Source organism: Anomaloglossus baeobatrachus, chromosome 3 (genome assembly GCF_048569485.1).
Source record: "Anomaloglossus baeobatrachus isolate aAnoBae1 chromosome 3, aAnoBae1.hap1, whole genome shotgun sequence".
NCBI lineage: Eukaryota > Metazoa > Chordata > Amphibia > Anura > Aromobatidae > Anomaloglossus > Anomaloglossus baeobatrachus.
Window position 1 is genome coordinate 511,563,982 of NC_134355.1, and position 23,720 is coordinate 511,587,701.

General features: G+C 46.0%; 1 protein-coding gene across 1 annotated transcript in view; it reads right to left on the bottom strand.

Annotated features, from left to right (window-relative positions):
* Positions 1-9,422, bottom strand: part of LOC142295479 (vomeronasal type-2 receptor 1-like) — a 144,674-nt gene extending 135,252 nt beyond the window's left edge. The window contains exon 1 of the mRNA XM_075338577.1: positions 9,181-9,422. Within this exon, the coding sequence (XP_075194692.1) occupies positions 9,181-9,422 (242 nt within the window). The remainder of the gene's footprint in view (positions 1-9,180) is intronic.
* Between the last annotated feature and the right edge of the window lie 14,298 nt (positions 9,423-23,720).

The window sequence follows — 23,720 nt, forward strand, 5'->3', positions numbered from 1 at the left end:
CATGCCGGCAATGCGGAAGGACGGAGGTGGGCGGGATGTTTACGTCCCGCTCATCTCCGCCCCTCCGCTTCTATTGGCCGCCTGCCGTGTGACGTCGCTATGACGCCGCACGACCCGCCCCCTTAATAAGGAGGCGGGTCGCCGGCCAGATCGACGTCGCAAGGCAGGTGAGTCCATGTGAAGCTGCCGTTAATGATAATGTTCACTACGGCTGCTATCACAAGAGATTGCTGCTGCGACGAGGGCGGGGACTATCTTGCTCGGCATCGCAAGCATCGGCTTGCAATGTCGTTGTGTGCAAAGCCCGCCTTAGGGGTACTTTGCACACTACAACATCGCAAGCCGATGCTTGCGATGCTGAGTGCGATAGTCCATGCCCCCTTCGCAGCAGCAATATCTTGTGATTGCTGCCGTAGCGAACATTATCGCTATGGCAGCTTCACATGCACTCACCTGCCCTGCGACGTCGCTCTGGCCGGCGAACCGCCTCCTTCCTAAGAGGGCGGGTCGTGCGGCGTCACAGCGACGTCACACACGGCAGGCGGCCAATAGGAGAGGAGAGGCGGAGATGAGCGGGACGTAAACATCTCGGCCACCTCCTTCCTTCCGCATTGCAGCCGGGATGCAGGTAGGAGATGTTCCTCGCTCCTGCGGCTTCATACACAGCGATGTGTGCTGCCTGCTGGAACGAGGAACAACATCGTACCTGTCGCTGCTGCTAAATGATGGAAATGTCGGACCCTACACCGATCATACGATAATGACGCTTTTGTGCTTGTTAATCGTATGTAAAAGGATTTGCACACTACGATATCGACAGCGACGCCGGATGTGCGTCACTTTCGATTTGACCCCAAAGCCCGCCTTAGACTTATTTCTGATTTTGTCTTCTCTCTCCCCATCTTCTCCCATCTCTTTTTTTTATATATTCCTTCCACCTCCCAGTTACAGCCAATCAGATATGTACATGCAGATTTCAGAATAGTTGGTGCACTGTTGACTATTGCAGACAGTCAGCATGCACCGGGGAAGAAACAGACCCCTTTTTATTTTATATGTGAATATTGATTCATGTTTTTGTAATTTATGATTGACTGAATTATTCTTTAATAACAATCATTGCTTATTACTGATTCTACATTGGAGCATGTGAATTGAGTGTAGCAGGTAAACCAAATTTTCTGTTCAATATAAAGTGAAAAAAAGAATGTCACAATCACAATATCATACAGGAGTGCAGATAATACTCATTAGAAGACACATACAAGAATAAAAATGCAAAAACCCCTAAGGAAGCTGTTCTGTTACCCGTGATACATGTGGGGTCCTTCACACCCTCGTCCATCCTCAAGTAACACTAAGTACATATTATAACTATTGCTTTACCTTTTTTTCTCCCCTTAATATATTTTATAACTTATTAAGGTTTCTTTCCATTTATCATTATTTTTTGGTTTCAGTGAGTCCTGTCCAGCTTACTTGGCTATGGGTGGTTGTGATGTTTTGTGTGTATTTGTGGAGGGTTTGTTATAACCCCTACCACATAATCGATGTCTCGCATTTGTTTGGATATTTTTTTAGGTGTTTTTATATTTTTCCGTGCCCATATTTCTTATGAATTTATTGGTGTTAGATAAATAAAATTATTTTAAAAAATTTGGTTTCCATGCGAAGTTGATAAACTTTGGTGTGCATTGTTTTTTTATAGACCGTGACTTTGCTATTTTCTTTTCTGGCACACAGTACTCTATGGCCGGTCTGAAACTTGTGTGCGCTGATCTCTGCCGAAGAGTGACTTTTTAGACCAACCGCATCGTCACGCTGCTGGCCTGACTCTTGTCCACTCCAATGGCAGCTTTGTGATTGCAGCCTGTAAGTAGAGCTGGATCACTTGCCAAGAAACTGGCCATCTCTGATAGACTATAGAATTAAAAATCTGTCCGTTCTTAAGAATGAAGAGGATTTTTAATAGGAAGCTAATCCAAATTTGCTTGTGTTTTTAGGCCATTTGTAACAATAACCATTAATGACATTAATGAACATGGGACAACTGCATTATGTAGATGTCCCCCTATGTTTTTGCGTTTTTATAAATCCCAATCATTTTGCTATGAAAATTAGAATTTTCACTGGGGCAGAAGCCTGTACGTGGGAGTATAAAGGTAAGGAAAAGTGATCCAGCTTCACGAGTAACATTTCCTTTATTGTAGATGTATTAAAAATTCCAAAAGGATTACGAAGATTAAAATCAATTAAGGGTGTTCACACACCTGAAACGCGTCAAGAGTGCCATGGACATTAATTGATTTGTAATCTTTGTAATTCTTTTGGACTTTTTAATACATCTACAATAAAGGAAATTTTACTTGTGAAGCTGGATCACCTTTCCTTACCTTTGGATTTTCACGTCTGAGCATAGACGACTCTGTGCTCCAAGTATCCTGGATAAAGATTGCGGTGAGGTGGATTTTTTTGTTCTACGTGTGAATAGATCCTAATGAGTTTTCAACATTAAAGGAGTTGTCCAACAATGGACAAATATAAACTTTTCGCATGATAGTTGTAAAGTGTTTGATTGCTCGGGCCTTTAGCATGGAGAAGCACAGAAGACATCTGATTACAGCACCAAACGTCTCACCACTGTGATCATTCGGGGGTCCTGAGCGCCCCATGCTAGTGATTACTGTGGATCCGAGCAGTCTAACATTTTTTAACTATTCATTTTTTAGAAGATAAGTATCCATTATGGGAAAACCCCTTTAACTGATGAAATAGTAAAATCATAACAAATATGACAACATGTGGCTCATCAAAATTGTCTCACCTGAATTACTTTCAGGGATGAAGGATATGGTAGACTTTTTATAGACAAGGATAGTGGAAGTGCCTAATCCCACCTTTTAATTGCGGGTTATCCTTCCTGATTATAGAGCTGGGGTTATTAGGATCACGTCTCACCTGAATTTCACAGCTGTCGCTGCTGTTACTCTGCCTGTCAATAACACTAAACCTATTTAACCATCTGGTCCAATTTTCTTTCATGCAAATCAAATAAAAATTAAAGACTTCAATCTAGGCTAATAAATAAGAAACTGCTAATACATGGACATATTGTGACTAACAGTGCAGTTTTTGGAACTTGCTACTGATATTTTTCCCTTCCTAATATCGTGCTGTATTATATATACCAGGTTCAGATCACACTACTGTGGGTAAATCTGACGTCATCAACGATGATGGTAAAATGTGTTGGTAAGATATTTCATAGGCTAGAGTCACCCGTGTGAGTGCCTCGCGTGTAACTCGTGCGAGTCTCTCATTGAATCACGCGGCATGGCTGCACACTCTCCGGACAGGAGCGTCTCAGCTGCATAGAGATACATGCAACTGACCCGCTCCTGTCAGCAGAGTGTGGGGCCATGCCGGGTGATTCAATGAGAGACTCGCGCGAGTTACACGCGAGGCAGTTGTCGCGGGCGGGGAGGAGGGTGTCGGCACACTACGCTCACCCCTTCTGCTCAGGTCCGGCAGCTGCTCAGTGGTGGCTCGAGCCGTGGGCCGGATCCCAGGGTTCCTCGAGCGACACTCCTCGCCCGTGAGTGAAAGGGGATTTGTGGTTGGGTGTGGGGGATTGTTATAGTTCGTGACGCCACCCACGGTTGTGGTGATTGCACCACCGCTGCTCTGGGTGGGGATCCTGGGGATGGTGATGGGGAGCAGCCAGGTGTTGTGTTGCCCCTCCGTGGGTAGGGGTTGGTGATCCCGGGGCCCGGTGATGGGTGGTGAGGTGCGGGGCCTGGTGGGCGCAGGGACGCGGGGGCAGCGCTGTGCCTTGCGGCACTGTGGTACTCACTCAGCCTGAGACATGGACACAGTTTGTACGGTAAACCAAACGGCTGGTAGGACGGTCCCACAGACGGCTGCACCTGCACTCCCGGTAGGTGACGGTGATGTCCCTCTTCCTTGCACCTAAGTTTGACTGATGGTAGCGGTGGATTCCCTCCGGTTACCCGCTCCCCGACTGCAATCTGGGCCGGAGGAGCTCTACACTTTGCCCGCAGGCGCTGGCCCTGAGAAACTGGTGCCTTGGCGGTGGCGGTGTCTCTCTGCTTCAGGTTGGGCTGTTGCCGTCAATCGGGACTTGGTTGCTGGGGGATCTACGTCCCCTTCACTGACGGATTCGGCAAATTTGGCGACTCCTAGCCTTGCCGGGGTCCGAGAGGCCCCTGCCCTGGTGCTGACTGTCCTTCGGAACACTGCTCCAGACCACCGGGCACACAGCCAACGGGGTCCTTCCAGGAACTTCCAAATGGTCCCCCTCCAGACAGTCACCGCCGTCGCTGACCTTGCTGTTCTGGCCCTCCACAAAGCTGGACCCTTCAGGCTTTGCACACTCTCTGCTCTGTCACCACTTCTTGCTTTCCTCCTTTTCCACTTTTCTTTCCTTCACTTTTACTTCTTTGTTGTTTACTCTTGCCCTCCCCGGGCTACTCTGCTGTTCACTCGTTCATGTCCCTCACTGGACTGCCTGGTTTCTCCCGCCTCCAGAACTGTGATCTCCTTGGTGGGCGGAGCCAACCGCCTGGCCCACCCCCTGGTGTGAATCATCAGCCTCTGGAGGAAGGCAACAAGGATTTCTGGTTAGCTGTGATGTGCCTACCTGGAGTGTGGGGTGTGGTGGTGTTGTGACCTGTGACCCCTGGCTTGCCCAGGGCGACACACACTCACAAGTGTGACTCCGGCCATAGTCTTTGCATATTAAGGGTAATAATGGGTGCAGAGGTTGCAAAAATTAATATAAAAATGTAGTACAGGGAAATCTGAAGTTTCGTAAAAATTGTCACATATTGTAATCTCTGCAGAGAAAGTAATATAGCTAAAAAAAAAAAAATTCAATGTTAAAATGTGATACTTGTTTCAACACACAGATAAAGATTTGAAGTCAGGTCCTAGTGGTTAACCTGCACTTTTTTTATATGTCTTGTCAAAAGCTTTTAATGGAGGAGGAAAAGGTGCAAAGGCACCCACCAATAGCTAAAACCAAAGGGGCAGAAGTGCTTAGTCGGATGCTGCTCTCGTCAGAGTCTGAAGGCTGGATCAACAGAAAGTCTATGAGACCATTTAAAGGCCCTGTGGAGAGAAGCACTCAGCTACGTTTTAGATTTTAGCCTGGAGTCACACTTGTGAGGGACTCACGTGAGTCTCGCATCACATCACCCAGCACGGCTGCACACTCTCCTGATGGGAGCGGGTCGGCTGCATGAATTTCTATGCAGCTGCACGCTCGTGTCCTGAAAGCAGCAGGTCGTGCTGGGTGATGTGATGCGAGACTCACGTGAGTCCCTCGCAAGTGTGACTCCAGCCTTAGCATGTGAGTAGCCAAGGCTTGGCTGCCAATATCGTAAGAACCAAGTAGAGGTGTGTGAACGTATTCTTCTGACCCATTGTATGTCCTGGAAAGTATCTGTAGTATGCCAGCATTCTAAAGTCTTGTGGTTGTAAGTTCTGCTGAACCAAACTTACATCACCACAGAACTGTATGTCAATAATCTAAGTTCGGTTGAGATGTCCTCAAAGTTTAATAGTCACAATAAAGGCCTTAAATATGACAGAATTGGAAAAATAATCTCTCCACAGGCTTTGAGGCCAGTCAAAGCCCACATTGACCAGGCGATACCTCTTAGGCTATGTGTGCACGTAGCGTAATTTCATGCATTTATGCTGCGTGCGTATTGCACTGCAGCATAAATGCATGCGTCCTTCATCCCCTGCACAATTTATGAAGATTGTGCATAATCCATGCGCACGATGTTTTTTTGAACGCAGCAATTTGAGTGTCAAAAATGTGACAAAATCACTGCGTTTAAAAATGCAGCATGTCACTTCTTTCGTGCGCTATGGATGCTGCTCCCACTCTTTCTATGGCAGAGGCAGCATCCCGAGCACGTGAAATCAGCATCTAAGCTGCAAACACACTGCATCCATTATGCAGTGTTTCTGCAGCAATTTGAAGCGCTCATATGCTGCCAAATCGCTGCAGAAATTTCAGCATGGACGTGCGCACATAGCCTTAAGGACCATTTACACACAATGATATCGCTAACGATATGTCGTCGGGGTCACGGAATTCGTGAAGCACATCTGGCGTCGTTAGCGGCGTCGTTGCGTGTAACAGCTCTGAGCGAGTGTTAATGATCAAAAATACTCACCTAATCGTCGATCTTTGACACGTTGTTCATTTTCAAAATCTCGTTGGTCATTGTGGACGTAGGTTGTTCATCGTTCCTGAGACAGCTCACATCGCTATGTGTAACACCCCGGGAATGACGAACAACAGCTTACCTGCGTCCTCCGGCAACGAGGTGGGTGTGTCGATAATGCGGCTGGTCTCCGCCCCTCTGCTTCTATTGGTCGGCTGCTGTGTGACGTCGCTGTGACGGTGCACGCACCTCCCCCTTAACAAAGAGGTTGTTCGCCGCCCACAGCGACGTCGCTAGGGAAGGTAAGTATGTGTGACGGGCGTTAGCAATATTGTGCGCCACGGGCAGCAATTTGCCCGTGACGCACAAACGACGGGGACAGGTACGCTTGCTAGTGATATCGCTAGCGATATCATAGCGTGTAAAGCCCCCTTTAGAGTTTGTGCACACAACATCTTTACAGGCTGATGTACTTGCTGAGTTTTTTAAGCAGAAGACGCGTCAGGAAAACAGTGTTTTCCCTGAAGCATATTCTTTGGCATCTTTATAGCCATTTTTGCAGTGGCTTTGGTGCCAGCAACTATTTTTTTAACTGTATATAGAAACTAGTGAGTTTATTCCAAAGTGAAGTCACCTAATGTCACTGCTTGTAGTAACTTCACGGCTTTCAAAGCCTGATGTAGTTAGAGGAAGCTCAAAAGACTAAATATATGCATAGGAAGTAGTTTTTCCATTGCTATGCATATATTCAGTCTTTTTAGCATATTTTAAGAACTTTTTCAGGGCGATATAAGGTAAAATCTGCCTGAGAAAGACATTGTCTGCTCATATCCTTAATGTCCCTCAGTCTTTCCACCAGCATAAATTCTCGAAAAGTTGCTATTAAGCCTTGGTATATACCACCTATCTCTGGCAGCATTTTCATGTACATCGCCCTTACATCCCTTAACAACAAGGTGAATAGGCACACAATTCAAATAAGAGACAACAATGGAGACAAAGCAAATGGGACAACACAAACGAATGAGGAACGCAAACAATTATCATAAGGGGGATTAGAAGTATTACCCACTTAGGCTATGGTCCTATTTAGTTGTGACAGAGTGGATACTATGCAACCAAGTTGCTATTCAGAACCATGTGACCATGCAAGCCGTCCATGGATTTGATTATAAATTAATTGTTAATAGACATGAGGTTTTAGAAGAAAAGCTGAATAAAAACAGAAAGTTAAAAGAAAAAAAAATTACAAAAAGTTTTAAAGAATCAATTAGAAATTTTGGGAGACTTCTACAGTTCTAGAGTATTTGACTAATGCAACAATGTCTTATGTATCCAATGGATTTTGCAGTGGACTGTATCCTTATATCTCTATTGAACGCCTATATGCCCCATACCGAAGGCTTTTTTCATCATACTCAATGCAATGTAAACAAAAAGAAAAAAGGCATGCGCCATCATAATGCAAAATACAACGAAGCCTGTAAGGCTAGTATTAAGTATTAGTAGTAAGTATTAGTAGTAAGGCCTAAAGCTAGTATTGACCCATAAAAGATCTATGGACACTGATCTGTCCATGAATTTTGGGCTGGGACTTTTAGTTGCATCTTCTTATTGGCCAAATCAAAGATTGGACCCAAAAGAAAAGAGAAGTCTTGCTTGACTTTTATGACGATCATATAATTAGTTCTTGTGCTGTCCATGTGCGCTACATACTGCATACACAGAGCACACGGATCCATTATAGCCAGTGTGTCAGAGCACATAGTCGATTTTCCATATAGACCATTGGTAGAAAAAGAACTGCAGCATGCACAACTTTGGCCCATTTCATGGACCTGGACCAGAATAATACATTCAATCGAAAGACTGCACCAGCCTGCAATGTGGACAAGTTGCATTCACAAATAGTCTAATTTTCAATGTTGCCGTCTTAACCCAGGCTTAGTTTAAGATAGTCTCTTGGCTTTGGTTAAAAATAAACTGCACTAAAATCTGCCATACCTTAAACACAGCAAAGCCGACCAACAAAAAAGCAATATTTTCTGCTATGAGGGTCCTGCAGATTATACTGATAGATAGGATGCGAATTGGCACTAATATATAATATATGTATATATATATATATATATATATATATATATATATAATGCTGGGAAAATGCAAGCAGTTTGTACATATCTTTACTAATAAGAGTTTTTAAAGCTAAGTAGCTCAGCAAAAAGGAAGTTTTTAAAACATTAATTTATTTGAAATACGACAGCATGCCAAAAAACAAAGACAATGCGCAGCGGGAAAAAAACAAGCTATATAAGAGCATGTTAAAAAAACACAAAAATTGCAATAACAAAATACAAGTAACAATACAAGTAACATTTATTAGTTAATTGGTGCTGAAATGCAAATCCAAAAAATCATCAACAGCACAGAAACCGGACTGCACTCAGATGTCATCCGAGTGCAGTCTAATGCACCAATAGACTTGAATGGCAGAGTGTGGTCTGAATAGCAGAACAAACTCGAGCATGCTTTTACTCGGAAAAGCTGACATGTGAATGTCTTCAAAGGCTATCATTGGTTGGAGTGTGATTCGATGTTTTGTCGGATCGCACTCAGACACAAAATATGACATTGTGAGCGAGCTCTTACACAGCAAATGGGAAAAACAGCTATTAACTCCCTGAAGATGCTATTTACCAGTAGCATCCCCAACCTAACCGCCTATACTCTACCAGTCAGCAAAGGTATTAAACGTGAGATTCAAGTTCCAAATCATTATCAAATCATTAAATTATTTAACTTTTATTGAAACCCTCCTATGTTTCTTCACCTTGGTGAATAACTGGTAAAGCATATTACCTAAAGACACAATTTCTATACATCAGATAAGAATACAAAGAGTGGCTACTACCCGATCTCCTTAATGATATTGATGATTTATTCTAAGTCGCTTCTGCTAAATAGTGACAAAAGTACTTACCCTTCACATTTCGGGGATTTGGGTTCTTCCATATCGGTGTCATTATTCAAGATGGTCCTGCAGTGGAAGGGAAACATGCCGCCAATAATGAGTTCATGATTCTTAGATTCTACAAATCCATGTAAGTCAAATTTTCCTATCAGCCTGCACTCTTGACCACACACCAAATGTTGTTTCTGTAGACTTATGACCAAAGCCACTACTACAGGGAGCAGATTCTGATTCCTCAACTTTCTCTTCATGATGATGAGGAATATGGTAAAAAACCCACTGCTGTGATCAATATCAGAGGCTCTCAGTTAAAATTGAGCTTCGCAATAAAGACACTTTTACAGCTGTTGACCTGTTTGGAAATAATATGGTGACCCTGGGGATAAGAAGGCCTGAAGCTTCCTCACGCAGAACATGGCACATTTGTCAGTCTTGAGAGAAACAGCTGTCAGCAGGTAGTGATCTCGATGCTTCACTGTTCATTATGTTAAATACACCTACAAGTATTCTTAAGGGATTCCTCTGCTTTCTGGATTGGTAAGAACCGTAAGTCATGAATGAAAGGTTTCAAGTATCAGATGTTACCAAGCATATGTTATATCAATCCTTGCAGCTACGCAATATAATACTATTGTTGGAGTCACACAGGCAGGCTTGTAAAGACCCACATTTCAATAATAATATTACATTTGCAAATTGCTCAGGATGTACTTTCCTAATATAATATTAAGTGGATTTATATGTGAGCTTCATGTTCACGTCATATAGGGGTTGTCACAATAGGGTTATTACCAAGAGACTTAGCATTGAGACTTTTAGCTGAGGGATGGACCAGGTTGTATCTGAGAAGGGATCTTCATTGTGAATGAAATATTATAAAGTGTAATGGCCAAGGATACTTTAGGTGGGTTAATATTTTACTGAAAATATAGTCCGTGACAAAACAATTGATGGCCTATCCACAGGAGATTGGTGTGTGTCGGACATCTGATCTCTGATTACCTAATTTAAATAAATAGGAGATAAAATGCAAAATGCAGTACTCCTCAATAGCCGCTATACAATGTTATGGCTGAAGTATTCCGTCACCTACATGGCTTATTGTATATCCACCAACCACAAGAGTAGATTTCAGCTGATCATAGGGGTGCCCGATGTCACATCCAACCAATGTTTTGGTCATCAATTGTTTAGCCCAAGACATCTTCTTTAACACTAGAAGTCCCAGGAATTTCGAGCTCCATAGGGTTCCAATGGTAGAAATGTCAAATGACCCCTCTCTGGGACTTCTAGTGTTAAAGGGTTTGTCCCCAACTTGGACAACCCCTTCTCAAGCTGAGTGTTTGCTCTCCTTAAAATAAAAATGCTTATATACACCTCCGGTGCTGGCACCGTTCTGGCAGTGCAGCACTTGTTCTCCCAGGGTTCACGTGAGGTTGTTACATCACGTGAGCCCCGCACCCATTCAGCACTGGCTTCACTCTCCCCGCCTTTGGACATATCAATCATCATTAGAAAGTGAGTGGCCCACAGCTCTAACTTCTTCTTGATGTTGGATTCATCCAAAGGTGGGGAGAGTGAAGCCAGCACTAATTGGACCCAGGGCTCGCATGACGTAACAACGTCATGTGAGCCCCGGGAGATCGATTGCCGATACCAATGGAATGGTGCCCGGAACCGGAGGTGGGTATAAACATTTTTACTTTAACAGTGGAAACACTCAGATTGGGAAGGTGGTGTCCAAGTAGTGGACAACCCTTTTAACTTTAAGGTCCTTGCACCCCTTTTTCATTCCTCATTATGCCTTTTTTTTTTTTTTAAATAATTGGTTGAATAGGATCAAAGTACATGTAAGGGACCCACATAATAGTGTAATACCAGAGGATCCCTAAAATGTTAGCTTTTTTTATTGTGTATTAAGGTCTTAGGTATCAAGAATGGCCTTACTAATAGAATAACTGCTCTAAAACTTGACAGAACAGTGACTCAGTGAACCCCTGTGTGAACTTTCCTTGATTTTCCTTTTTTTTCCGTAACAAGTCAAACTAACATTTATTCTCCCGAAGTAAAAGGCACCAGAGGTTTTGAAAAAAAAAACACTTAGGTGTTTTCTTAATTAATTAAAAACAAAAAAAAACAAACAAATCGCATTGCAACATTTTGGCCTAAATGGTCTTTATTAGGTAAAAATGGACAAGAAAAAAAACCCCACTGCACTTGAAGCAAAAAATGTGCTGTATTTGTTTTTGCCAGTTTTTGCTTGATAAAGGCCATTTTGGTCGAAATATTGCAAAGTCTTTTTTTATGGACTAAATTAGACTAAGCTTTTTCATGAATTCCTCTAGTGCTTTGGACTTCTGGAGAATTTAAGGCTAGGTTCACATTAACACAGTGTAACACATTACAGTTTCAAGATCCAGGCCTTTTAGTGGTCCCCAGTAGCAGCCCACATCAGAGTCCCATCACAGATGCCGCAATGATGTCACTACATTGGGCCACCTGTTTCCTTCACCATAGGCGAAGGAAACAGAAGAAAGATCTGCTCATCATGGAATCCACAACAGGGAACATTATTACCAAAAAAGGGGGGAGACCGAAAAAAGATCTATAATAATAACAACCTTTATTAAATATAAAATACATAAAAATTCTCATAAGACACCAGCCATAAACTGGAATGAAACAAGTCGTCACAACAATAGCCAAATTCATGCACAGAGTAATATATGAGATCATAAATATATTTTCATAAAACTGTGCTGTATGACAAAGTATTTATGGCGTATACATAGTGAACCAAGGTATGTATATAAAAAAAAATATATAAAAAATATATAATAAGTAATTCTCAATATAGAATATAGTGTATTTTATATATACATCTGTATGGAGTAAAGTGCTAATCAATAAATAATATAATGCATTACACAATAGTAATGGAAAACCATTGTATTACCATAAAGAAAGAAAGGAATAATGTAAAGTGTCATGTGTAGCAGGAGATTAAATCACCATAAGTAATGAGGTTGCTAGCTGAATGTAAATGCATACAAACATCTGATCACAGGAGTGATCAGTGCTGGCGCCGTTAAGGTGCTGGCGCTTTAAGTATAAACAATAGTAAAGTGTATTTACCTAGATGTTACAGGGACACCAGACACCAGGCTGTGGGTTGTGATGCCTTCCCCTGACGCTCGCGTTTCGGTGCTTCCTTGGGAAGTGTAGGGTAGAATAGTGTAGGGACTCACAAAAATGAGGATCCGTGATGTGGATTGTGGGCTTTCTGTACCATGGCCATATTACCTACCAATACCTCATATATTTACACCTTTCCAATTAACCAGCAGGGGACAACATTCCAAGTCTTGTCCCACTAGCAGCCCAGATAGAGCGAGACGGTATGCCCAACGTGGGGTATAGGGCGTCTGCAAATGCCTGTTAAAATCCCAAGGGTCAGATCTCGCTTGCCACAGCTCCCACAGAAAAGTCACCGGGAGTAGACTTTCCCCGATTCATACGGACTAGTCAATACACAAGACAGCAACACAGAAGTGCAGGAGGAAGGGCCCCTGGCCTGCCTACCGGTGTTCGGGACCTGAGCACACCCCTCCGGAGGCTACTGGTTTCCGGCACTTGGTTTACTATCTGGACTCTGTGTGACTTTATTCAAAATAGTGAGTACACCAGTATCATCTGGTCCAGCCCTGCAGACTGCGTCCCAGCACTCCACCTACACCTGGGCCCCGGGAATACACCTCCCATACCCGTGGAGGGGATACTGACTCGCCCACCCCAGGGCTAGGGGACACCCGGTGCCGGGCCGGACTAGTCCGGTGGTAGTCAGTGGTGGCCGGGCCCGGCTCCGTGGCCCTGGTGGGTGTCAGTTGAATATGTGGCTGATGAGTTGAAGTTAATGTTCGTGACGCCACCTGTGGTATGCGGCTATTAAGCCGCCGCTGCTATGGGAGAACTCCGGGGTGATGTTATGGCAGCTATGATGTTACTGCTCCCCACAGGTGGAGCGATGCCCCGGGATACAGTTGGTGCCCGTGAAAGTCTATGGTGTTGTGTGGCTAACACGGTGCAGGGCCGACAGGCGAGGAAAGAACCAGGCACAAACAACAGTCTCTTTACCTTCTCCTCTTTTACTCTGGGAACAGTCCAGTCCTGGGAGACCGTTACAGGTGGTGATGGGGATCCGGTCGGCCTGGAAGTACTTGGGATGATCTTTCTGGCCAGCTGAGTATGAGGCCTACTCCTGTACTTTGCTTTGTGATGATAGGACCCTGCTTCTCTGAATCCAGCAATGGCCCTCTTTGCTGCTGGGACCGATGGCACGTCCCTTCTTTCTGTAGGTGGCTGCGCAGACCCTCTCTCTGGTGCTTCTCCGCTGGAGTCCACACCGGGCCCTGATGCTGCAGCTGTACCTTGGATGTTTCTGGGCCAGGGGCTTGCAGCTCTCCTGCCCTTCGGACTCGGCTACCAGGGGCGGATTTTATACCCTGGCAACCACAGACTCCGATGTCTGAGTCTCTCTGCTGCCTCTCAGCTATTCCTGCTTCTCTGGGCCAAGCTGCTCCAGCTCTAGGCCCCAGATTCACAGGACAGCTCACTCTGCGTCTGTTCACTTCCACTACTCCCTACAGACTGGCTGCACTTCCTCCCTCTGGTCAGGTAGAGGAAGGCTCCCTGGAATTCCAGGTTCAGAGCTCCCCCTGCTGGCCGGAGGGAGAACTGTGTTGGGTGTTAAACCTGCTGGCCAATGGATCTCCCAATTACCTCCAGGCTCAGCATTAACCCTTTGGGAGGGCAATGCTGCTGTGGCGACCAGGTCCTAGGGCGCCACACTCCCCCTTAGTTAAATTCAGTACTCCCGGACTGTGGAAACAAAACATAACATGTCATACATTTCATCCCAATATGGGAGGCACATTATTTTTAACGTTACAACTTCAGACAGTACTATAAGAGTCCAGTGTGGCTCCCTGCCGGGTGTCCATTACACTGCTCCATGGGGGACCCGCCGCGATCAAACCCCCAACGTAGGCTCTGGGCGTGCGTCAGAGCATTGATGACCCCACTCTATGCACGCCGGACGGGTTTTTCTTCAGGGGTGTTGAGCACACTGGTGCTAACTATAAACAATTTAGGTGTTGGCCACCCATAGTCCAGTGGCCCAATTGTCCATTTTCGCAATCACAAAAAAAAACATTTTTGTACACGACATTACAGACTTTTCACATAACTATTTACATTCTAATAAATACTCTTTAGCTTGGCCAGTATCTGGGTTACTGTCCCTTTATCTGTATCAGGCCAGGACTTCACTTCACGCTGGGCTGCGCCGGCTAGCTGTCCCATTAATATGCCCACCTTCTGGCTCTCAGTCAGCGGATACACCCGGAATAAGCTGTGCAGGCTTTCTCTGAAGTCGCTCAAGGTATGGGACTCCCCGGAGTACTGCGGCAGCCATTCTGCGCCCGGTATGTACGGCATGGTGATCGGCATTACCGGCGCTACAGCGGGGGATGGGGCGACGGCGACAGGGATCGCTTCGGCGGGCGCTGCGGCGTCTCGGGCTATGGCAGCCACCTGCCCTCCCTCTGCGTCGGACATCTTCCTCCCCCTTAGTGAACCTTACCAGGCTCCGTTCACTTTTCAAATTTCCTTCCGGGTCGCGCGGGGTTAACAGCGCTCTGCTCTGATGGCGCGCTCCCTTCGCGCTCTTTGTCAGGCACGCCCCCCTTCTTCCTGCGCTCAGTGAGGATAATGGCGGCGGCAGTTTTCAAACAGTGAAACACGCAGTAATACAGTCTTTAAAGCGCAATTATTCAGGCGCACAGTACCCGGTGGAACCGGGCACGAAATCCTGTTCGTGACGCCAAATGTTGACTCGCCCACCCCAGGGCTAGGGGACACCCGGTGCCGGGCCGGACTAGTCCGGTGGTAGTCAGTGGTGGCCGGGCCCGGCTCCGTGGCCCTGGTGGGTGTCAGTTGAATATGTGGCTGATGAGTTGAAGTTAATGTTCGTGACGCCACCTGTGGTATGCGGCTATTAAGCCGCCGCTGCTATGGGAGAACTCCGGGGTGATGTTATGGCAGCTATGATGTTACTGCTCCCCACAGGTGGAGCGATGCCCCGGGATACAGTTGGTGCCCGTGAAAGTCTATGGTGTTGTGTGGCTAACACGGTGCAGGGCCGACAGGCGAGGAAAGAACCAGGCACAAACAACAGTCTCTTTACCTTCTCCTCTTTTACTCTGGGAACAGTCCAGTCCTGGGAGACCGTTACAGGTGGTGATGGGGATCCGGTCGGCCTGGAAGTACTTGGGATGATCTTTCTGGCCAGCTGAGTATGAGGCCTACTCCTGTACTTTGCTTTGTGATGATAGGACCCTGCTTCTCTGAATCCAGCAATGGCCCTCTTTGCTGCTGGGACCGATGGCACGTCCCTTCTTTCTGTAGGTGGCTGCGCAGACCCTCTCTCTGGTGCTTCTCCGCTGGAGTCCACACCGGGCCCTGATGCTGCAGCTGTACCTTGGATGTTTCTGGGCCAGGGGCTTGCAGCTCTCCTGCCCTTCGGACTCGGCTACCAGGGGCGGATTTTATACCCTGGCAACCACAGACTCCGATGTCTGAGTCTCTCTGCTGCCTCTCAGCTATTCCTGCTTCTCTGGGCCAAGCTGCTCCAGCTCTAGGCCCCAGATTCACAGGACAGCTCACTCTGCGTCTGTTCACTTCCACTACTCCCTACAGACTGGCTGCACTTCCTCCCTCTGGTCAGGTAGAGGAAGGCTCCCTGGAATTCCAGGTTCAGAGCTCCCCCTGCTGGCCGGAGGGAGAACTGTGTTGGGTGTTAAACCTGCTGGCCAATGGATCTCCCAATTACCTCCAGGCTCAGCATTAACCCTTTGGGAGGGCAATGCTGCTGTGGCGACCAGGTCCTAGGGCGCCACAATACCATCCTGCTGCCCCGCTCCATCAGCCCCGGGCACCCCATACCAAGGCAGCGGCGGTGTCACCAACAATCACCGCAACCCACGGGTGGCGTCACTGACAAACTCTCCCCTGTAAATACCCCCTTTTCTCAGTTGTGGGCGACGGACTGCTGCGCGAGCCCGGGTCCAGCTGCCACTCGAGCCACAGCAACCGCCCAGATCCGCGCGTCCTGAGCAGCCCCCCTGCTGTGGTCTGTCCTTCACTCGCAACACATCCAGAGATGTATTGTATCTGTGACGCCAGCTGCCAAAGCACTGTTAATCCACTCAGGCTATCCTATGTTGGCTGCCTACCAGCATGTATGCCTATCGCCACTTATATTGGCTTTAGTGAAGATTTGGTGGCTGATCCAGTTCGCTCCTCCAGACCAGTGATTGGTACCTTTGGTCCCGTGGACCCACTAACCGTATGCTCGTCCTGTGAACATAACACTCTATCTCTAAATTCATGGAACACTTGTTCCTCTCTAGCCTAATCCACTATCTTTCAGACAACTCTCTTCTTGACCCTTTATAATTTGGTTTCGCCTCTTTACACTCTACAGAAACTGCCCTTACTAAAGTCTCTATCATCTATAACTAACAGCGCACGAGAAGAGAGTACCAGCATGCTTTTTTAAAATGTTTTGATATTAATTTTTGTGAAAATAAACTTTATTCTTTTATCCTGGTGCCTATCCTATACACTTTTTTTCATGGTTTACCTGTGGTCACAAGTGGAAGGCACATGGACATATTTCCTGGAGCAATTGAAGTGAGTGCTGGAGATGTTTGCTTTGTTTTTGCTGTAGTCTCTAACAATCTGCTAACAGCTAACTCTAATGTTCACCACTTCCTGGTGATTCTCCTGGATCTCTGCAGTATCTGACACTGTGGCCCACCAGTTCCTCCTCTGCTTTATCAGGCTCAAGGATACTGCTCTCTTACATAGTTGCATAAGTTGAAAAAAGACCTAGGTCCATCTAGTTAAACCTTCCTCCACCAATATAATGCATTATTATTATTACTAAATTATCTATAACCAACAATATTGTGTGTACTGAGGAAATCATCCAGCCATTTTTCAAAAGCTGCTATAGTATCTGCCATTACTACCTCTTGTGGTCGGCATTCCACAGTCTGACTGCTCTAACTGTAAAGAACCCTTTCCTATTTAGCTGCTGGATTAGCCTTTCCTCCACCTTTAATGAGTGCCCCTGGTCCTTAGTAATGTCTTTGGAAGGAATAAGTCTTGTGACAGTCCTTTATATTGACGACACATGTATTTATACATATAAAATAGAAAAAAAATTCCAGCGTATCACAGGCACAGTAAGAATAAAAACTTACATATTTATTTTCGCAGTTTTAAAATCCACTTTGCAGGTGGTATCCACAGTACAATAACATAGAAATCATGTGAATGAATTGATTTCTATGTTACTGTACTGTGGATACCACCTGTGAAGTGGATTTTAAAACTGTGAAAATAAAGATGTAAGTTTTTATTCTTGCCATGCCTGTGATCCGCTGGAAAAAAAATTTCTATTTCATTTGAACTTTTGGAATCCACACCTAGGATTCTCCATGTAGTATCAGGTGTTAATCACTCTGGAGGCAGAGATATTAGCAATGTGTTGGAAGTTTGCATTTATTTCTTTATACATATAAGGCCTGCTTCAGACGTCAGTGATTGTGGTACGTATGTGCTAGTTTTCATACGTACCAGAATCACGGACATACACAGACCCATTATAATCAATGAGTCTGCACACACATCAGTGATTTTTCACTGACCATGTTTCCATGCTGTGTTCACGCGTGTCTGTTTGCTCCACACGGAGACATGTCCATTTTTTTCTGGCATCACTGATGTCCCACGGACCACAGTAGGGTGTGGTTCGTAAAACACGTACCAGAAAAAAAACGTATATTAAAAATAAAAAGCATTTTCAACTCACCTTCTCCAGTGATGCTGTGTTCGGCAGCTGCTCTCAGCTTCTTCCTAGCCGGCTGATTATGGCATGCAGAGGTGAGTCACAGCGACGGCCGGATGCTGCAGAGCCAGAGACTTCAGCACCACGGACAGCAGGAGCGGGCACAGGTGAGTACACGTCCATGTGCAATAATGGATAACGTATCACGGATTGCACATGGACAATCCATGTGTGCCGTGAATCACAGCACACGGAGGGACATATGCGTTTTTTATACATCAGTGAAAATGTCTGTGTTTTTCACTGACGTGTGAAACAGGCCTAAATGAGATCTTCTCTGAGGCGTCTTTATTCTAAGCTAAATAATCTCAACTTTTCCAACCCTTCATCATATGGGAGGCCTTCCAACACTTCTAATAAATTGCCTGCCTTTGACTCTAAATTCTGAATGTCCTTTTTAAAATGTGCAGCCCAAAACTGGATCCCATATTCTAGATGTAGCCTTACAAGTGATTCATAGAGGGGTAACAATACGTTGGGATCACGGGATCTAATTTCTCTTTTTGTACACCCTAAAATCTTGTTTGCTTTTGCAGCTGCTGCTTGACATTGAGTGCTGCTGATCAGCTTACTTGTAACCAAAATACCCAAATCTTTCTCCTGTTCTGTAGTCCGAGTTTACTTCAATTTATTGTATATACAGCAATAATATTACTCGTTCCTAGGAGAATTACCGTATTTTTTGTTTTATAAGACTCCGCGGATTATAAGATGCACCCCAAATTTAGAGATAAAAAAGGTAAAAAAAGAAAAAAAATGGGGTTCGTCTTATACTCCGGTGTTATTCTACCAGAAGGGGGTGGCAGCGGTGGTGGAGCAGGGCTACAAGGTCAGTTTTTAATATTCTACATAGTTTGGTGTCGTCAGCAAAGACTGACACTTTACTCTCAATCAAATCCACAAGGTCATTAATAAAGAGATTAGTAAAAAATTGGTCCTAGCACAGATCCCTGCGTTACCCCACGCTTTACTATAACCCATTTAGAGAATGTACAAATTATGACGACTCTTTGTTTCCTATCTTTTAGCCAATTGATTACCCATCTGCTTATAGTTTCCCCTAGTCCTTGCTTCTGGAGCTTCAGGCTATGTGGTACATAGTGCATTTGTATTCATCAGGGATCTTCTTGTCCTCCAATTATTTCATTCAGAGCAATACGTGTAATGTATTCATCATAGCATGTTTACATGTATTTTATCTCAGATAACTTATGTTTCACTAACTGATGTGTGAGTATGCCAAAATGTCAGAAATGGGAAAATGAGGAGATCCATAAGTATGGAATATTGATTGGGTCTATTTCTACATTAGGTCTATTCTCATGATCTAGTTGTAACACATTTTTTATATGTTCATCTCTGTTTTATGTGTCTTGTAGTTTTGCTTATAGATAAAGGTATTACCAGAATGTGCCATTTGACCACGTTGTGCTGGTTTATGCTATAAGGCTCACTTGTTATTACTTGTTTCTTTCCCTTCCAGCAACAGAGAACACCTGAACCTGCCAGCGATGCTAATGTTTTGTTTGTCAGGGGACGGAGATAATAGCGGATAAATTATATGTTCCTGTTATTAACACGGCACATGCTGAATGTGATGCAGTAACTCTTGCATGTGTTGTAAATGGTTTCCATAGAAATGTTATAATCCATTCATAGTGATAAACAGCCTCAAAAATCATGAAAACGTCATTTGTAAAATTACATTAAATTACATTAAACTATTCCCCATTACCTAAAAAACGCAGGATGATTTTGTTGATGTGGATACCAGAGCAGAGATATAAAAAATGGCAAAAAGCCTCAAAAAAGCAGCTGTCATGTTACCTGCAGTGTGGTGGCTATTAATGTCACTTAATGAGAACCAGTCACGTGATTCAGGCTGCCGAAACCATGATCATCATGACTCGCAACTGGCTGGACAATTAAAGTCAGGTATATTATTCTCTGAAACGCTGTCCGAGGACCACAGGGAGACGAGGGACTAGTCCCTAAGGCCAGCTCTTTTCAGCGCCACTAGAGGTGATTGAAAGGTCTCATATAATACTATAATTAATTTCTGACAAACATTTCAATTCCAGTTATTCAAACCTTGCTAAAAAGGATGGAAAAAGAAATGCTACAGTATGTGTGACGCCCTGGCCTATCAGGTCGTCACAGGGTATTGTGCAATCTGTCCTTCTGCACAGTATCCACCCTCCTTGGTTAACGGATCCCAGTCCTCCGGTGTTGTTAACAGCTAGACCAATTAAAATCCTAGGAACAGTTCCCACTTGAACCTACCAGACCCACCATTGGGGGGCCTGAAGGGAATAGGGCCGCCCACATGGGGGGTTGGTGAGGAGAAAGTGAAGACAGTGACAGTTGAGAGTTGAGAGTTGAGAGTGAAGGAGAGAGGAGGTGAAGTGGCTCTCGTGAGGAGAGGCCACGGAAGAGAGCTCCTGTATACTAGGTGGCAGACGTTGGTCTGGGCCTGGTAGGAGCTGGAGCCCCGTTCGCAGGGGACAGTGTCAAGGGGCACGGACTGCTGAGAAGGGAAGCCGGCGGCCTTGAGCTATCAAAGGGCAGGGGCCAGGGCACGACAGGCCATAAAGTAGCTTCATGCGTTCTGGTAATTTACCCAACGGGGGTCAATACTTCAAGTGTCATCCCCAACCCGTTCCAAAACCGGGGTACTAGCGCACCGATGGGATAGGACTTTCCCCCTACAGTCCAAAGAAATCCTACGCGTTAACCCTGAGAGCAAGCTCACTCCGTTAGCCATACGGGTGACCCGGAGAGTTTCATACCAATGGGTCCATTCGAGACTTAGGTGCCAGGGATAGGGCCACAGACCAACAACAAAACCAGGGGCACGAATCTAGGCGTGCTCCCGCAGACTACCGTGGTGCTCAGAACTTTGGTTTACAAGCTGTCGGTGTTTTTATTCTGGGACTGAGTACATTGGAAACCCCCTGCACCTATCCCTCAATGGCACCCAAACACCATCCATCACCAACGGGACCCGGGACACAAATCCCCTACCCACGGAGGGGTTAAACATCAGGCTGCCGCACCATCGGCACCGGGCTCCCCAACGGCAGCAATGGTCCCTCACATTACCACGCACCGTGGGTGGCGTCACGAACTTTCCAAAATCCCCCTGTACATATCTCCCCCCTTCTTTTAATCGAGTGGCCGCGCGACCCCCAGGTCCGGAGACCCCTCGAGCCACCGCTGATCCGGATTCGAGCGGCGCCAACAACCCGGCTGCTCGCACTGGGGCAGTACACATGTATTTAGGTCCATGTACAGAAAGCAAAATGACTCACAGTATAGGTGTCGCTTGTATGGTTGACAAATTTGACTATTAAAACAGGTGCGAAAAAACAAATATATATAGATGTCTATTTCTTTTTCAACATAATACAACCATCTGACCCAAAGTGAGCAACCACAAAGCCATCACCTGCAACAGTCTGCTGTATTAGTGTAGAGAATATGCATGTAAAATTTAGCTAGTAAAACAGACATGTAAAAAAAATTGTGACACGCACACTTTTGCACTTTCCTTCCCTTCTTCCAAGAAGAAAACTTTTTATCTTTTCAGTCGATATAGCTGTGTGAGGGCTTGGTTTTTGTGACATAAGTAGTAGATTGGAATGACACCATTCAGTTTACCATATCATGTACTGGAAAATGGGAAAAAAAATACTAGTGCATTGATATTGTGAAAAAAGATGTATATGTGCCAACCCCGTGCCAGTAGCTGTGCTGCTCGGATCCGGATCTGCGATATGGCTCAAGGGACTCTACCGGACCCGGGGGTCGCGCGGACACTTCAAATAAAAGGGGGAGTTATTTGTACGGGATTCGCTGTAATTAGTCTGTGACGCCACCCACGGTGTGTGGTGAGATGTGGCACCACCGCTGCTGTTATGGGGTACCAGGGGGCGATGGGATGGCAGCTGGATATTAACCCCTCCGTGGGTAGGGATGGATGCCCCGGGGCCCAGGGTTGTGCAGGGTTGCAGGGACCAGTAAACTTACAGTTCGGTTGTCCTGGTGCTGGATGAAGTTGCACTGATGTGTGGAGTCAATAAACACAAAGTCCTTTTGGTAAATCAAGGTGTTGGTGGCCGGCCGCGGAGTGATGTATCTGATCCCACACCCGGGCTAGTAGTCAATGTCTCTTTCCTCTGCACGCTTTGTGTTATGTGTTGGACCTCCCGGTGTGAAACACGGGGGTCCTCTCCCAGTCCTTTGGTTGGGAGCCTTGCCCGCTGACGCTGACCCTTGGGATCTACCGGGTCCTGGCAGATGCCCTATCCCTCTTGGTGGGCGGTTGTCTCTTTTCGGGACTTAGGTTGGGGCTGCCCTCAATTGGTTAATTAGCTAGGCCGTTGGTTTCAGTCCTGGCTTCAGGGTCCAAGTACCCCCTTGTGTGTACGGTTTACGGGTCGTTTCTCCGGTGTCGGTACCGGCGGGCTACAACCCTGCCCCAGTGCACCTCAGATCTCCGGCAGCCGTCTTCCCGTCTCCTGCTGACACTGGCCACTGTCTGCCACCTAGCCAGTACGCCAGGGCTCCAACCCCGACGCCTGTCAACTAGCACCTCAAAACTCCTCCACTCAACTCCAACTCCAAACTCCACTGAACTCAAACTGAACTGAACTGCTTTCCTGCCCTCCGGTTCTCCAGACCCCTAGGTGGGTGTTTCTCATCCACCTGGTCCGGCCCACTGGTGTGTCCATACTACCCAAAGGGGGGTGGCTAGGATTTCAGGTCGGCTGTATGTAACCCTGTGTGGGAAGGTGTTATGCGGGGGCCTATCTGTGTGACTACCTGGTTTTGCCAGGGCGTCACATTCCCCTTGGTTTAATACAGACCGTTCGCGGGCTGTCCGACCACCAACGTTTATTTTTACTGGAACTAGAAAAAAGTAGAAAACAGGAATACAAGTATACTAACATTTTTACAATTTCTTCCCTTTACGGGAGGCACATATCTTAAACGTTGCAAACGGAACAGGACGGAACGGACCACCTTCTCATTGCACCCTCCCAAAACAACCTGTTCCCTGGTGCCACCACTAAGCACTGGTGCACACCCCTTTGCCCAAGTCCAGGAATGGGTCCGGGTGACACCCACACGGGCCGGGTAAAAAGTTCCTTACCCGGCAGTCCATCTCAAGGGCCCCAAGTCCAGGGGACCCCTGGCCTTGAGGTTTGTCACCGGTTGCAGTGGCGACTGGGCCTCGGCCTACTCTACCGCAGGCCCTTTCTCCAATCTGCCTCTCCAGAGAATGGACGGTGTGTAACAAGAAGGTAGTCATTTAAAACATTTACATACTGCTGCCGATGCAGCCTCCTTCTGCAGCTTTCCCACAAGACCACCGCTCGGACAACACGGATTAAAATGCCACTTTCACTCACGGTGCTGCACTGTCTTGGAACTCCTTCTTCCTGCTGCCAATGGTGCGGATACAGCTGCTCCTCCAGATCTGGCTCCATCCTCCACCAGGGGCTCCGACCCCTGATGGCATCTTCACTTCAACAAGCAGGGGGAAGACGTTCAACAAGAATAGAGCTCCAAC